Source organism: Strix aluco, chromosome 38 (assembly GCF_031877795.1).
Source record: "Strix aluco isolate bStrAlu1 chromosome 38, bStrAlu1.hap1, whole genome shotgun sequence".
NCBI classification, from domain to species: domain Eukaryota; kingdom Metazoa; phylum Chordata; class Aves; order Strigiformes; family Strigidae; genus Strix; species Strix aluco.
Window position 1 is genome coordinate 900858 of NC_133968.1, and position 15844 is coordinate 916701.

The 15844-nt window shown below is 66.3% G+C and overlaps 2 protein-coding genes across 11 annotated transcripts in view; both read left to right on the forward strand.

Moving 5' to 3' along the window:
- The window catches only part of SMARCA4 (SWI/SNF related BAF chromatin remodeling complex subunit ATPase 4), a 29071-nt gene extending 21065 nt beyond the window's left edge, over nucleotides 1-8006 (forward strand). For 3 of the 10 annotated variants that reach the window (XM_074810587.1, XM_074810588.1, XM_074810589.1), the window contains 13 exons: nucleotides 67-113; nucleotides 266-432; nucleotides 1640-1803; nucleotides 2584-2811; nucleotides 3035-3133; nucleotides 3434-3511; nucleotides 4464-4691; nucleotides 5314-5567; nucleotides 5849-5957; nucleotides 6092-6193; nucleotides 6313-6445; nucleotides 6685-6824; nucleotides 7550-8006. In XM_074810587.1, the coding sequence (XP_074666688.1) occupies nucleotides 67-113; nucleotides 266-432; nucleotides 1640-1803; nucleotides 2584-2811; nucleotides 3035-3133; nucleotides 3434-3511; nucleotides 4464-4691; nucleotides 5314-5567; nucleotides 5849-5957; nucleotides 6092-6193; nucleotides 6313-6445; nucleotides 6685-6824; nucleotides 7550-7582 (1782 nt within the window). In that variant the 3' untranslated portion in view covers nucleotides 7583-8006. Of the gene's footprint in view, nucleotides 1-66; nucleotides 114-265; nucleotides 433-1639; nucleotides 1804-2583; nucleotides 2812-3034; nucleotides 3134-3433; nucleotides 3512-3591; nucleotides 3636-4463; nucleotides 4692-5313; nucleotides 5568-5848; nucleotides 5958-6091; nucleotides 6194-6312; nucleotides 6446-6684; nucleotides 6825-7549 lie in introns of those variants that run through there. The other 7 variants (XM_074810590.1, XM_074810591.1, XM_074810592.1 and 4 more) reach the window with 7 other exon arrangements.
- A 133-nt stretch (nucleotides 8007-8139) lies between these two features.
- Nucleotides 8140-15593, forward strand: LDLR (low density lipoprotein receptor). The gene is given in 9 exon segments (XM_074810617.1): nucleotides 8140-8614; nucleotides 10115-10237; nucleotides 11346-11468; nucleotides 11566-11681; nucleotides 11683-11938; nucleotides 13535-13657; nucleotides 14777-14899; nucleotides 15124-15245; nucleotides 15564-15593. Coding segments are annotated over 9 exon segments (1092 nt in total). The 5' UTR covers nucleotides 8140-8538.
- Nucleotides 15594-15844: the final 251 nt, after the last annotated feature.

Genomic DNA, 15844 nt, shown 5'->3' on the forward strand with positions numbered 1-15844 from the left:
TTTTGGGGGGATTTATCGGTGCGTGAGGACGGTTCCTGACATCGTTTTTTCTCTTTCGGCTTGCAGGAATCCTTTTCCGAGCACCTGGGGTTCACGGGCGGTATCGTGCAGGGGTAAGTGGGGTGTTTTAGGGTGAGAAGTTGGGGTTATTTGTGGCTTTTCCACGTGAGGCGGTTTATCGGTGCGCGGTACACGACCCTGCCGCGAGGGAGACGCTGTGTTTTTAGCGCCAAATTCCTTATTTCCCTCTTTTTTTCCCTCCCAGGCTGGATCTGTACCGTGCCTCGGGTAAATTTGAGCTCCTGGACAGAATCCTCCCCAAACTGCGAGCCACCAACCACAAAGTCCTGCTCTTCTGCCAGATGACCTCCCTCATGACCATCATGGAAGATTATTTTGCTTATCGCGGATTCAAATACCTCAGGCTGGACGGTGAGTGCCCCCGGCGCGCGGGGACGGCCGCTGCCCCCCCGTTACGGCGAGGATAAACCCCTCGTGGGGGGGGGCCGGGCGGCGAGGTAAGCTCCTCCGGGTTCTCCCACCCGCCTTCCCTCGCCAGGGGAATCCGTCTGAAGGCAAACGGCGCGTCGTAAAGCGATGAACCCTGCTTGGCATAAAGCCAGAAACCCCGCAGGATGCCAGAAAAAAGCGCAGCCTTTGAGTTTTATACCTCGGCCCCGGCTGCTGCTTCAGTCGCAGATTTTGGTTTTAAGTTCAGCCGATCTCTTTAATTCTGCTCTTCAATTCCGGAGCCCTGAGGGATGCTGCTGAGGGCCAGGCGGCCTATAGCGTTATTAAAATAACATAAATATAAATTAATGAGTTGGATTCCACGTTTAAGTCAAGGCCTGACGCTCAGCCTGTGCCCAAATCTAACTTAGTAGAAAACTGAAGCCAATTCCCCGTTTTCGGTTGGAATAAGCCACCGAATACCCGTGCGGATGCCCACGAGGCCTGCGCAGCCCCAAACCCTCTTTGCTGGCAGCTCGTTAGAGAACCCAGCCCTGAGAGGGTGACGTGCAGGACGAGGCCGAAGCAGCTCTCGAATCCCGGGTCTCTCCCTTCCAGCCGGTCTCTGGCAGCTCTTTGCTGCTCCGGTTGCGGTGTAAACGTGAAACGCCCGAGCGTGAGCGTCTCCGAGGGCTCCCTGCCCAGCGGGGCGAGCTCACCCCGCGCCCCGGCGCAGCCTCAGCCCTCCCGGGGCCGTTTCTGGAGCCGCGTCTCTACCGAGAGCGGGAGGAGGATGGTTCTGGGGGGGGACAGGCAGGGGGAGAGGCCTGAGCTCGGTCTCCTGTTGCCGCCCAACAACCCCGGCCCCAAACCACCCGACGCCGCTTTAACAGCAGCCACGGCGCTGCTGTCCCGAGCGCCAGGACATCTCCGGATCCGCTCCTGGACAGCCCCGACGCCGCCTCAGGCCAGCGGCCCCCGCCCGCCTTGGCCGTTCCTCTCCCTTTCATCCTTTTTCTCATGTCTTTCTCCCAAAAGCAGCCGCACACGCCCCCCACCCTGCCACGGCAGCTTCCACCGGGCGCCCCCCCGGGCTCTCCCTTCCCCGGCGTTCCGGCCGGCACGGCCTCGCTTCCCGGCCGCAGCGCGCACGCCCCGGGGCAGGTGTAACCTTCCTCTCTGTTTCCAGGGACCACGAAGGCGGAGGACCGGGGCATGTTGTTAAAGACTTTCAATGAGCCGGGCTCCGAGTACTTCATTTTCTTGCTGAGCACTCGGGCCGGCGGGCTGGGTCTGAATCTCCAGTCTGCCGATACTGTGATTATCTTTGACAGCGACTGGAATCCTCACCAGGTAAAAAAAACAACCAACCAACCCAAAAAACACATCAAAAAACCAAAACAAAACCAAAAAAAAAAAGCGAGCAAAATGGATGGAGAAGATGGCTCCGTCCCTGTGTGTGCCTCGAAGAGCACCGCGCTCGCTCTCGAGCGTCAGCACCTCCCCGGGATGCGCGGCCGGTGCTGGCAGCCCGGCCTGACGACGAAGACCCTCTGTCCATCCGTCCGTCCGCTGCGGCGGCGGCGGCGTAGCCACGTCCCCGGACAAGAGCTGGCGGCGTGGTCTTGGCAAGAACCCGGGCGTTCGCCCTCCCGGCTTGGTTCTGGCGGGTGAGGCAGGCTGGAGGAAAAGCCGAGAGTGTCGCGCTGCTGCGGCGAAACAAGTCTTGTGCTGGCAGGAAAGATTTAACGGTTCTCTCTGCCAGCAGCCGGGGCCGCAGAGCCCCTCTCCTCCTCCTCCTCCTCCCGGCACGAGTCGAGGCGTCGAGCCTCCGCCGTCCTGCGAGCTGGCAGAGACCCGCAGGCACGCTCCCGGTGACGGGCCGTGACCCGTCCCCAAATTGCGGCTGCGATTGTCCCCACGGTCGTTTGTTTTTTTTATTCCCCGTGCGCGCTCGGTCTCCTGAGGAGAGAGCGGCCGGCAGTACCGACGGCTCCCGTTAACGGCCGTAGTCCTGGGGGATCGCTGAGGGTGCCGCCCGCGTCCCCCGTGATTTTGAGGATAAAAGCGCGTTTTCTCCCGGCGGGAGCCGGCTGTAAACCCCTCGGCAAACGATGCGCGCTTCCCCGGCAGGACCTGCAGGCGCAGGACCGCGCGCACCGCATCGGGCAGCAGAACGAAGTGCGCGTTCTCCGGCTCTGCACCGTCAACAGCGTGGAGGAGAAGATCCTGGCCGCCGCCAAATACAAGCTGAATGTTGATCAGAAGGTTATCCAAGCCGGCATGTTTGACCAGAAATCCTCGAGCCACGAGCGAAGAGCCTTCCTCCAGGCCATCTTGGAGCACGAGGAGCAGGACGAGGTAAGGGGCAGCGCAGGCAGCTTCCTCCTACTCCAGAGCGCGGATGGCGAACGTGTGGCTGGCTTGGCTCCCCGGCTCTGTGCGTCCTCGAGGCCAAGGGCGTGGGGGCTAGAAGGAAAAAAGGAGCATGAACACTTTGTTTCTATTTGAAGTGAATTTTTAGCGTCGGTGAAAGGTGCCGGATTGACAGCCCTGGAGACTGAAGTCCTCTATTTATCCACAGAACAGATACAGCGCGGGCAGCGGCAGTGGCAGTGCAAGCTTCCCCCACACTGCCTCAACCCTGTGCCTGAACGCTGAGTTGGAGGAACCACCTCTAAAGGTGAGAGGGGTTGTTCAGTCTCCACGCCCATTCAATCCTCGGCCTTGCTGCTGAGACTGCCAACGCACGTGCCCGCTCTGCCGGCGATCTTTGCACCGCGGATAACCTGTCCGCTAGAAACTGGACTGTGAGGCCACCCAAAAATAAATAAAAAAAAAAAAAAAAAAATAAAAAACCACATCTTTCACGGGCAACCGAACAAGCGTCGGATGGTAACGATGTTCGGTGCTGTGCTCCGAGCGGACGAACTGCCGCGCCGCCCTTCTCTCGCCATTGAATCGGGGATTTAAAATCTTGCAGGAAGAAGACGAAGTTCCCGACGATGAAACCGTCAACCAGATGATTGCGCGGCACGAAGAGGAGTTTGACCTTTTCATGGTGAGCATGGCACAGGCTTGCGGAGGAGGAGTGGTGCCCGCTGTTCTTCCGAGTAGCAGCTAAAACGGTCTCTCTAACAGAAATCAGCTGAGAGGGCTTAACGAAGCCGTGACTCGTTCCACAGGTAAAACAAAACCGTAGAGCAGGGGCTCAAAGTCAGGACGCTGCCGGCTGCGGTAAGGGATGAGCTCGGCGGCAGCCGGAGGAGAGGGGCAGAGCCTGAGGCTCTGCTCCCGCTGCAGGAAGGAGAACGGGGCCGGGCGGAGAGAGCCCGTGTCCCTGAGCCTAAAAAAACCCCCCAAAAAAAACAACCAAAAAAAAAAAAATTTCCCCACCCAAAAAAGCTCTGGCCTGAGAAAACTGCCGGAGCTGGGAGGAGGAGCGGTTAAAATGGAGGAGAAGCTCCTCGTGAAGGAGACCCCGGACGCTGAGCCCCGAGCGAGGATCGAAGGGCTCGCGGGCGGCGCCGCTCCGGCAGACCCGCCGCAGACGGGGTGTTCGGGCGAGGCCGGGTGTCTCTCGCCCTGAGCTCGCGTCTCCCCCAAACCGTGGCCGGCGCACCCGTAACCTCCGCGCCGGCCCGCGGTCCCCGAGGGGCTTCAACAGCCCCGCAAACGGCCGGCGGAGAGCGGGGAGCTCCCCGGCGCCGCAACCGGCTCACCGAGACCCGATCTGCCGCCGCTCCGCCCCCCGGCAAGCGCATCTGCCCCGTCTGTGGCCGTGGGGTTTCATTCTGACGCAGCCTCTACCGAGCTGCGGGGAGCCGGTAGCTACCAAAACCCTCCAGCTCCTCACCGTGGCTCCTCCGGCCACGCGCGTCCCCGGTGTCACCGTGGCTGGGATCTCCCCGAGCCCCGTCTCCAGGCCGTGCGGTTCGTGCTCCTCCGAGGACGCCCCGAGGCGTCGGGGACGTCGCGGCCGGCAGCCCCACAGCAAACCCCTCTTCTTCCAGCGCATGGACCTGGACCGCAGGCGGGAGGAGGCGCGAAACCCCAAGCGCAAACCGCGCCTGATGGAGGAGGACGAGCTGCCATCTTGGATCATCAAGGACGATGCCGAGGTGGAGAGGTTGACGTGTGAGGAAGAGGAGGAAAAGATGTTTGGGCGAGGCTCGCGGCACCGCAAGGAGGTGGACTACAGCGACTCGCTGACGGAGAAGCAGTGGCTCAAGGTATACATGGTACAGCATCGTTCTCCAATCGTTCGCAAACCTCCGCTTCGGCGCTCGGGTGGGTCCCTCGGCGCCGGCAGAAACACCCGGGGCCGCCTTCCGCCGCGCGGTTAAAGCCACGGGGCTCCGCAAGGCAGCTTCGGCTCGAGCCCAAAGCCTGGCCTGGCCACGAGCTTCCCCCTTCCCCAAGCCCGAGGTGCCTGTGCACGGCCCCACGCCGTAGCCAAGGGTCGCTCCTAACGACGCCGACCGGCCTCTGGCCTGGCTGCGAGGAGGAGGAGGAGGAGGAAGGAGATGCAAAGGCAGATACAATGAGGCCGATGCATCGAGCTCCCCAGGCGACCTCGCACCCGCCCTCTCCGGGGCCTTGTTTCGCCCCATCCCACAATCACTGCGTTTGGTGAGCGCCCTCCACCGTCGCCCCAAAGCCGTCCCCGTGGCCGAGCCTTTGAGCGGGGCCCCACAGAGCCCCCCCATTCCCGTAATCCCGGCCCCGCGGCCTTGGGAAGCCGCTCGCCGCAGCCCCGGCGGGTCCCAGCAGCACCGGCAGCTCGGCAGGGACGTCCCCAGCCCCCCCCGTGGCGCCCCCCCACGCCGTGCTAGCGGCTCCTGTGTTGCTCCCCCCGGGCAGGCGATCGAGGAGGGGACGCTGGAGGAGATCGAGGAGGAGGTGCGCCAGAAAAAATCCTCCCGTAAACGGAAGCGGGACACGGACGTCGGCTCCGCCACCCCCACCACCAGCACCCGCAGCCGGGATAAGGACGATGATAGCAAAAAGCAGAAAAAACGCGGCAGGCCGCCGGCGGAAAAACTCTCCCCAAACCCTCCCAACCTCACCAAAAAAATGAAGAAGATCGTAGACGCCGTCATCAAGTACAAGGACAGGTAAGAGGAGCCGGGGCCCGAACCCCGGCAGCGCCGCGGGAGGATCCAGCAGCACCACGCGTGCGTCCGGCTGGCAGCTTCGCTGGGGTTAATTAATTAATTAGGCTGCCACGGGCGGTTCTGCTGCCAGCTCGGTGATCCGAGGCCTGGCTCGGGGGTGGCGCGGCCGTAGCCTGCACCAAGCCATCGGTTTCTTGGTGGCCTCGTGGCACGAGGAGGGCGGGGGGGGGCAGCTCGGCGCGGCCGCCCGCTCGCCGCTGACGCCCGGTGTCTCTTTGCAGTAGCAGTGGACGGCAGCTCAGCGAAGTTTTCATCCAGCTGCCGTCCCGCAAGGAGCTGCCCGAGTACTACGAGCTCATCCGCAAACCCGTCGACTTCAAAAAAATCAAGGTAACGTCGCCCAAACCGCCTCACGGCTCCGCCCGCCACGGAAAACCGGGGTCCTGGGGGGTGCTGGGGGCGCGACGCCGAGCCCCTCGTTACCGGTAACGAGCCCTGACCCCTCCCTCCCTCCCCCCCCCCAGGAGCGAATCCGCAACCACAAGTACCGGAGCCTCAACGACCTGGAGAAGGACGTGATGCTGCTCTGCCAGAATGCCCAGACCTTCAACCTCGAGGGCTCGCTGGTAAGGCCCACGGCACGCGGCGCACACGCGGCGCACACGCGGCGCACACGCGACACGCAGCGCTGGCTGCCCGCTCCTTCTTCCACGCCCCCCCCTCACCCCGGCGCTGCCCCCCCCAGATCTACGAGGACTCCATCGTCCTCCAGTCCGTCTTCACCAGCGTGCGGCAGAAAATCGAGAAGGAGGAGGAGAGCGAAGGCGAGGACAGCGAGGAGGAGGAGGAAGGAGAAGAGGAAGGATCCGAGTCTGAGTGTGAGTAGCCTGCGGGGATGTTGGGGGGGGGGGGGTTTGGGGGGGGGGTTGGGGCGCCTGGACCTCCCCCCTCCGGCGGGGCAGGGCCGGCAGCGTGCCTGGGGGAAGCGCACGCTGCCCACGCGCTGCCCCGGGGACCGCGGGGACGCCGGCGCGGGGTGGGGGGGGATCGGGGAGGGGCCCCCGGTGTGGGGGTGCTGTGGGGGTCTCTCACCCACCCCCCCCCGCCCCCCCCCCAGCTCGCTCGGTCAAGGTGAAGATCAAGCTGGGGCGGAAGGAGAAGGCGCAGGACCGGCTCAAGGGCCGCCGGCGCACCAGCCGCGGCGCCCGCGCCAAGCCCGTGGTGAGCGACGACGACAGCGAGGAGGAGCAGGAGGAGGTAACGCCCAGCCCCCAAATCCTCCTTCCTGTCCCCAAACTCCTTCCTTTATCCCAAACCCCTCATTCTGCCCCTAAACCCTCCCTTCTGCCCCCCAACTCCTTCCTCCTGCCCCCCAACTCCTTCCTTCCATCCCAAACTCCTCCTTGTGCCCCTAAACTGTCCCTTTCTGCCCCCCAGCTCGTTATTCTGCCCCCCAGCTCGTTATTCTGCCCCCCAGCTCGTTATTCTGCCCCCCAGCTCGTTATTCTGCCCCCCAGCTCGTTATTCTGCCCCCCAGCTCCTTCCTCCTGCCCCCAAACCCCTCATTCTGCCCCCCAAAACTCCTTTCTGCTCCCAAACTCCTTCCCCCAGCCCCCAAACCTCTCATTCTGCCCCTAAATCCTCCCCTTCCACCTCAACTCCTCCCTTCTGACCCCCAAACGCCTCATTCTCTCCCTAAACTCTTCCTTTCTGCCCCCCCCTTCCTTTTGCCCCCCAACTCTTCCTTTCTGCCCCCCCAACTCCTCCCTTCTGCCCCCCAAACGCCTCATTCTGTCCCTAAACTCTTTCTGCCCCCCACCTCCCTTCCTTTTGCCCCCCAACTCCTCCTTTCTGCCCCTAAACCCTCCCCTCCTGCCCCCAAACCCCTCCTTCTACCCCCAACTTCTTATTCTGCCCCCCAACCTTCCCCCCTGCCCCCCCACACCCCCTCCTCCCCCCTCACCTCTCCTCCCTCCCTGCAGGATCGCTCCGGCAGCGGCACCGAAGATGACTAAACCCGCCCTCCCTGCGCCCGGGGGCTCCCGGCGCCGCGTCCCCCCGCCCCAATTTCCCCCTTTCCCCCCCCTCCCGTAGCGCTCCCGGGCAGCCAACGCCGTAGTTCCACCCTCCGCTCCACCAAAACCTCCGTATTTATACCGCGAGAGCCGCCGCCCCGCCGCCCCCCCTCCGGCACTCACCGGCGGGCAGTTGGTGGTGGGCGCCCACGCCGGCCCCTCGCCCTCCTGGGTTGGGTTTATATTTTTTTTTTTTTTTTTTTTGGTGGTCACTGCAGACGCAGGATCAGGCCCTGCCGCGGCGGGGGGAGCGCGGTGCCCCCCCCCTTCCCCCCTTCTCCCCCCCCCCCCGTCCCCTCTCCCCGCGCCGGTCGATGTCACTGGATTTGGAGCAGTTTCAATAAATTAAACCGACGGGACTGGGGCTGCCTCGTGGGCTCTCTGCTGGGGGGGGGTCGCGGCTCCCCCCGGTAATTCGGGGGGACACCGGCGCTGGGGAGGGGGGTTGGGGGGGGGGGGGGGTCACCCCGTGACCCCCGGCACGACCCCGCGGTGCCGCAGCGTCACCGGCAGCCGCCCCCGTTCGTCCCGCTGCCGGCGGAGGGAGAAGCCGCCTCGGCTGGAACAAAACGAACAATTAATTTACCAACTTAATAGTTTAAAAGGATCGAAAAGGGTCTAAAGCCGCCGCCCGCGACAGAACCGGGGCCCCGGTGTCGGCCGGCAGCGCCGGTGTCCGCCCGCTCCACCTCCTCTTCGTGATGTGGAGCCGTTTTGAAAAATCACCCCACGCTTAAACCCCACCCCCGCGCTGCCCCTTGAAATGGGCCTCGCCGGGGCCTCCCCGCCGCCGCCTTCCCGCCGCCGCCAGCCCCGTTTCCCGCCCAACCGGCCGGTTCTGGGGCTTTGACGGGTCGCTCGGGCCGGAGCCGCGAAGCAGGACCGAGGGCGGCGGGATGGGGCCGGGGGCCACGGCGGGGCGGCGGCTGCTGCTGCTGCTGCTCGGGGTGATGGCGGCGGCACCGGGAGCAGGTGAGGGGGGAACCGGGGAGGGGGGGGGGGGGGGGGGGGGGGGGGGAGAACCGGGGTGGGGCTGGGGGGTGGCGGCACCGGGGGGGGCTCCGGCTGGGGCGGTCGCGGGGGGCACCGGAGGGGAACGGGCCCACCGGGGCGTGCCTGAGGAGCGGGGCCTGGTGCCCCCCCCGCCTCCCGCCGCCAAACCGGGGCTTGGTCCCCCCTAAACCGGCGTCTGCCCGTCCCCAACCGGGCTCTGCCCGGGTCAACCCGGGGTCTGTCCCCGCCAAACCGGAGCCTCCGCTCCCCGCCGCGCCCCTGCGGGCTCCGGTCGCGCTGCGGGTTCCGCTTCCCGGCGCGGGGAGCCGAGGCCGGGGCGGAGGGGGGGGGGGGGGAGCGGCGGCGGTTCCCGGTGTCCCGTCCCCGTCCCCGTCCCCCGCTCCCCGCCCCGGGCCGGGTCCCGCCGCCGCCGCCGCCATGGCCGCCGCGCTGAGGGGAGAGGGCGGTGGGCGGGGACAGGGAGGTGCGGCCCCGCCCCCCTCGGCAGGGAAACGGACCAATCACGGCCCGCGCCCCGCCCCGCCCCGCGGCGGACGCGTCTCTCATTGGCGGTGGCGCGGACAGGCCACCCGGCGGCCACGCGCCCCGCTGGCCAATGGGAACGCGGCGCGCCAGGAGGGCGCGGCACGGCCCCGCCCCCTCGGAAACCCTCAATGGGGGGGGGGGGGCGGGGCGGGGGCCCGATCCCCGGGACGGGACCCCCGGGGCGGGGCGGGACGGGACCCCCGGGACCGCGCTTGGACCCCCCGGGGATGGGCCGGATCCCGCGGGAGGGTCCCCAGGAACGGGCCTGATCCCCCCACACCCACCCCGGACGGCGCCTCCGGGACCGACCCCCCCCCCCCCCGCGGGACAGGACTGACCCCCAGGAACGTGTCTGGGACCCTCCGGGACTGAGCCCCCGGGATCGACCCCCGGGAACAAACCCGGGACCCCCCCAGGACGGGACCCCCGGGTCTGACTGACCCCCCCGGAGCGCAGCAGGGGCCCCCCAGGACAGACAACCCCCCCCACCCCGAGCTTACCCCAACCCCCGGGCCTGGGGGTCGCTCCCCCCCGGCCTCACCGGGATGTCTGGGGGTGTTGGGGGGCGAAGAGCACCGCGGGTCACCCTGATCCCCCCCCGTGTCCCCCCCCCTCGTCCCCAGCACAAACAACCCTCCCACGGCAAAGTCCATTTGCCGGCGACTCGCCAGAACCCGCCCCGGGCTCCCCGGTGCCACCAGCCGCGGCCCCCCCGGCGGTGCTGGGGACGGGGGGGGCTCCTGGGGAGGGGGGGGGGGGCTCAGCTTGGGGGTCTCGCTGCCACCGTCCATCCCCCAAATTCGAGGGTTTTGCCATGAAAATGCTGCTGGTGGCTGCCCCAGCGGCCTTGGCAGGGGTGTGGGGGCTCCGGCGGGGGTTGGGGGGCCGGGTTGGGGTCTGGGGGTGTCGGCTGAGCCCCCCCCGCTGCCGCAGGCGCCGAGGAGTGCGGCCAGAGCGAGTTCGGGTGCGGGGACGGCTCGTGCATCGCCAGCGCCTGGGTGTGCGACGGCCGCGCCGAGTGCCGCGACGGCTCCGACGAGACGCCCGAGACCTGCCGTGAGTGTCGGGGCCGGGGGCTGCGCGTGGCACAGCGGGTGTGTCCGTGTGCCGTGACACGCTGGGCCGCGTGCTGTGAGCCCTGTGCCGTGAGCTGTGACACGCTGTGCCATGGGCTGTGAGCCATGTGCCGTGTGCCATGTGCCATGTTCTGTGTGCCATGTGCTGTGTGCCATGTGCCATGTGCTGTGTGCCCTGTGCCGTGTGCCATGTGCCATGTGCCGTGTGCTGTGTGCCATGTGCCATGTTCTGTGTGCCATATGCTGTGTGCCGTGTGCCGTGTGCCATGTGCCATGTTCTGTGTGCCATGTGCCTAGTGCCATGTGCTATGTGCCATGTTCTGTGTGCCCTGTGCCGTGTGCCACATGCCATGTTCTGTGTGCCATATGCCGTGTGCCGTGAGCCATGTGCCGTGTGCCCTGTGCCATGTGCTCTGTGCCATGTGCCATGTGCCGTGTGCCATGTGCCGTGTGCCCTGTGCCATGTTCTGTGTGCCATATGCTATGTGCCGTGTGCCGTGAGCCATGTGCCATGTGCTGTGAGCCATGTGCTGTGACATGCTGTGCCGTGTGCCGTGTGCCGTGTGCCATGTGCCGTGTGCCATGTGCTGTGTGCCATATGCTGTGTGCCGTGAGCCATGTGCCGTGTGCTGTGAGGAGCGATGGAAGGAGCTGGGGCTGTTCAGTGTGAGGAGGAGAAGGGGCAGGGAGACCTCATCACTCTCTGCAGCTCCCTGAAAGGACGTTGTGGAGAGGTTGGGGCTGGTCTCTGCTCCCAGGGAATTAGTGACAGAACGAGAGGGAACGGCTTGAAACTGCAACAGGGGAGGGTCAGGCTGGACAGGAGGGAAAAATGTTTCCCCGGCAGAGTGGTCAGAGAGTGGAACAGGCTGCCCAGGAGGGGGGGTGGAGTCCCCACCCCTGGGGGGGTTTAAGGGCCGTTTGGATGAGCTGTGGGGGATGTGGGGTAGGGGAGAACTTTGCAGAGTCGGGCTGAGGGTTGGACTCGATGACCCCGAGGGGCTTTTCCAGCCTGCAGGACTCGGTGACCCTGCGGTGCTGTGCGGTCCCGCACCGTCCCCACGGTGCCACCCCCCGTCTCCCCCCAGGCTCCCGCTCCTGCTCCCCCAGCGAGTTCAGCTGCGGCGGCCGCCAGGGTCGGTGTGTGCCGGCGTCATGGCGCTGCGACGGGCACCGCGACTGCGAGAACGGCTCGGACGAGCTGGACTGCCGTGAGTGCCGGGGCGGGCGGGAGGAACCGGCGGCGAGGCGGGGGGGGGGGATGGCGGGGGGGTGTCCGCGCTGACCCTGCCGGGGTCCCTCCCGCAGCCCCTCGCACCTGCCCCGGGGACCAGCTGCGCTGCGGCGGCGGCGCCTGCGTCTCGCGCGCCTTCGCCTGCGACGGGGAGCGGGACTGCGAGGACGGGGCGGACGAGGCCGGTTGCCCCCCCCCCCGCCGCCTGCGGCCCCCACGACTTCCGCTGCAACGACTCGACCTGCGTCTCCCGGCTCTGGGCCTGCGACGGGGACCGCGACTGCCCCGACGGCTCCGACGAGTGGCCCCGCAGCTGCGGCCCCCCCCGGCCCCCCCAGCCTTGCCCCCCCCTCCAGTTCGCCTGCGGCTCCGGCGAGTGCATCCACCGGCGCTGGCGCTGCGACGGCAGCTCCGACTGCCGGGACGGCTCCGACGAGGAGGGGTGCGGTGAGTGACCGGGGGGGCTCCGGGGTGCGGAGGCTCCAGGACAGGGGATGCTCTGGGATGTGGGATGGTCTCGGATGCAGGAAGCTCCAGGATGCTCTGGGGTGTGGATTGTCTGGGATCTGGGATGCTCTGGGATGCTCTGGGGTGTGGGACGTTCTGGAATGGTCCGGATGCTCCAGAATGTGGGATGCTCTGGGATCTGGGATGCTCTGGGATGCAGGATGCTCCAGAACTGGGGATGCTCTGGGATGCAGGATGCTCTGGGACGCTCCGGGATGCTCCAGGTTGCAGGATGCTCTGGGATGTGGGATGCTCCAGAACAGGGAATGCTCTGGGATGTGGGATGCTCCGGATGCTCCAGGATGTGGATTGTCTGGGATCTGGGATGCTCTGGGATGCTCCCGGTTGCAGGATGCTCCAGAACAGGGGGATGCTCGGGGATGCGGGATATTCTGGGATTTGGGATGCTCCAGGATGTGGGATGCTCTGGGATCTGGGATGCTCTGGGATGCTCCAGGTTGCAGGATGCTCCAGAACTGGGGATGCTCGGGGATGCGGGATTTTCTGGATGCAGGATGCTCTGGGATGCTCTGGGATGCTCCAGGTTGCAGGATGCTCTGAGATGTGGGATGCTCCAGAACAGGGAATGCTCTGGGTGCAGGATACTCTCGATGTGGGATGCTCCAGGATGCTCTGGGATGCTCTGGGATGCTCTGGGATGCGGGATGTTCTGGGGTGTGGGATGCTCCGGGATGCTCCAGAATGTGGGATGCTCTGGATCTGGATGCTTTGGGATGCAGGATGCTTCAGGATGCTCAGGTTGTGGGATGCTCTGGGCTGTGGGATGCTCCAGAACAGGAATGCTCTGGGATGCAGGACAGTCTTGGATGTGGATGCTCCAGAACGCTCCCGGATGTGGGATGCTCTGGGATCTGGATGCTCTGGATGCTCCTGTTGCAGGATGCTCCAGAACAGGGGATGCTCGGGGATGCAGGATATTCTCGGATGTGGGATGCTCCGGGATGCTCCGGGATGCTCCGGGATGCAGGATGCTCTGGGATGCTCTGGGATGTGGGATTCTTTGGGATGCAGGATGCTTCAGGATGCTCCAGGTTGTGGGATGCTCCTGGGCTGTGGGATGCTCCAGAACAGAGAATGCTCTGGGATGTGGGATGATCCAGGATGTGGGATGCTCTGGGATCTGGATGCTCTGGGATGCAGGATGCTTTGGGATGCTCTGGGGTGCTCCAGGATGCTCCAAGATGCTCTGGGATGTGGATGCTCTGGGATGCTCTGGGATGCAGGATGCTCCACAACAGAGAGATGTTCTGGGATGCGGGATGCTCCAGGATGCTCTGGGATGTGGGATGCTCTGGGAAACTCTGCGATGTTCCAGGATGTGGGATGCTCTGGGATGCTCTGGGATGCTCCAGGATGCTCAGGAATGCTCTGGGATGCTCTGGGGTGTGGGATGCTCCAGGACGCAGGATACTCCAGAACAGGGGGATGCTCCGGGATGCTCCAGGATTAGTGGGGGCCGATGCTCCAGCCCCACCTGACCCCCCCCACACTTCTCCCCCCCCGCCCCGCAGCCGCCGCCTGCCACGTGCCGCCCCGACCAGTTCCAGTGCCGGGACGGACGCTGCGTGCTGGGGGTCCGGCAGTGCGACGGCGAGACCGACTGCGCCGACGGCAGCGACGAGGAGGGCTGCCACAACGGTACGCGGCGGGAGGGGGCGGCGGCGCCGGGCGCCACGCGTGGCTCGGGCCGGGCTTCGAGCCGCCGCTTCCCCCGCGGCAGAGGCTCGGGCGCTGGATCTGGAGAAATGAATTTATTTCATCGCGTGGTTCCGCTCGAGCCCCCTTTGCCGCCGTCCCCCCCCCCCCGCCCGCAGCTCGGCGGGAACCTCTCGCCCTTCCCTCGCTTGACGTGAGGACGGTGCCTCTTTTCTTCCCCCAAAACACCAGAAGACGGCGCCCACCCCCCCCCAGTCAGGCTCCGATTTGATTTTTGGGAAAATTCTTTAATTAAGGCCTCACCTCCAGGGCGCGGATCAGGCGCCTGAATCTCCGGCGCCGCGGGTTGATGCCGTTGCGTTTTGCTTTTTTTTTTTTTGTCCCCGCACCTTTTCTTTTAAAATCTAAACACGCTGGCTCGCATGGGACTCCCTGACCCCCCCAGGACCCCCCTGAGCCCCCCAGGACCCCCCTGACCCCCCCCCAGGACCCCCTGAGCCCCCCATGGGACTCCCTGACCCCCCCAGGAATGCCCTGAGGACCCTCTGACCCCCCATGGAACCCCCTGAGCCCCCCAGGACCCCCCTGAGCCCCCATGGGACCCCCTGAGCCCCTCAGGACCCCCCTGACCCCCCCCAGGACCCCCCTGACCCCCCATGGGACTCCCTGACCCCCCCAGGAACCCCCTGACCCCCCAGGACCCCCTGACCCCCCCCAGGACCCCCCTGACCCCCCATGGCACTCTATGACCCCCCCAGGACCCCCCTGACCCCCCCATGGACTCTCTGACCCCCCAGCAACCCCTGACCCCCCCCAGGACCCCCCTGACCCCCCATGGCACTCTCTGACCCCCCCCCAGCACCCCCCTGAGGACCCCCCCTGACCCCCCCATAAGACTCCCTGAACCCTCCCCCCCCCCCAGCTCCGGGGAGGGCCCTGCCTCGAGCTGCCACTGCGTTAATTATGGCGTTAATTAGCTGTGAGGAGATTCCCAGCCGCGGTGCCCGGACTGATCTGTGCTTCTTTAATGGGGGGACGGGGGGGGGGTTTGGGGGTGCCCGGGGGGGTGTCTGACCTCCCGTGTGTGTGTCCCCCCCCCAGTGACAGCCTGCGATGGCCACCACGAGTTCAAGTGCCGCTCGGGCGAGTGCGTCCCCGTGGAGCGGGTCTGCGACCAGCACCGCGACTGCCGCGACTGGTCTGACGAGCCCATCAAGAAATGCGGTAACGACCCCCCCCAGACCCCCCCCAGACCCCCCCCGGACCCCCCCAAATCCCCCAGAGCCCCCCAACCCCTCCATCACCCCCCCCAGACCCCCAACGCCCCCCCCCAAGCTTCCACAGGGGTTTGGGTCTCTGCTCGGTGCCAGGGGTTACTTGGGGGGGTCCCCCCAACTCACCAATCCCCCCCCCCCTTTTTTTTTCTGTCCCCCCCCCTCCCCCCCCAGGGGTGAACGAGTGTCTGGACAACGACGGCGGCTGCTCCCACGTCTGCCGGGACCTTCGGTTGGGCTACGAGTGCCTCTGCCCGAGGGGTTCACCCTGGGCCCCGACGGGAAGACCTGTGAGGGTGGGTGCTGCCCCCCCCCGCCATGCCAGGACACCCCGACCCCCCCCCCAGGAGCCCCTGATCCCCCCCAGACCCATTATGGGACTCACACCCCCCATGGACCCCTGCTCCGACTCCCCAGGGATCCCCTCGAAGCCCCATGGGATTCCATGACCCCCCCCCAGGCCTCCTGACCCCCCATGGGACCATCTGACCCCCCTGTGACCCTTCTGACCCCCCCCAGGGCCCCCATTCCCACCCAGGGACCTCCTGACCCCTCCATGGGACCCCCTGACCCTCCCATAGGACCCCCTGACCCCCTCTGAACCCCCCTTACAGACACTGACAAGTGCTGAGACACCCCCCTGACCCCCCCCGACCCCCTGACCCCCCCAGGAACGCCCTGACCCCCCCGGGACCCCTGACCCCCCCATGGAGACCCCCCTGACTCCCCCATGGGACTCCCTGTCCCCCCCAGGACCCCTTTGACCCCCCCAGAACCCCTCTGACTCCCCAGGACCCCCTTTACCCCCCATGGAGACCCCCTGACTCCCCCATGGGACTCCCTGACCCCCCAGGAACCCCCTGACTCCCCTGGACCCCCCTGGCCACCCCAGGAA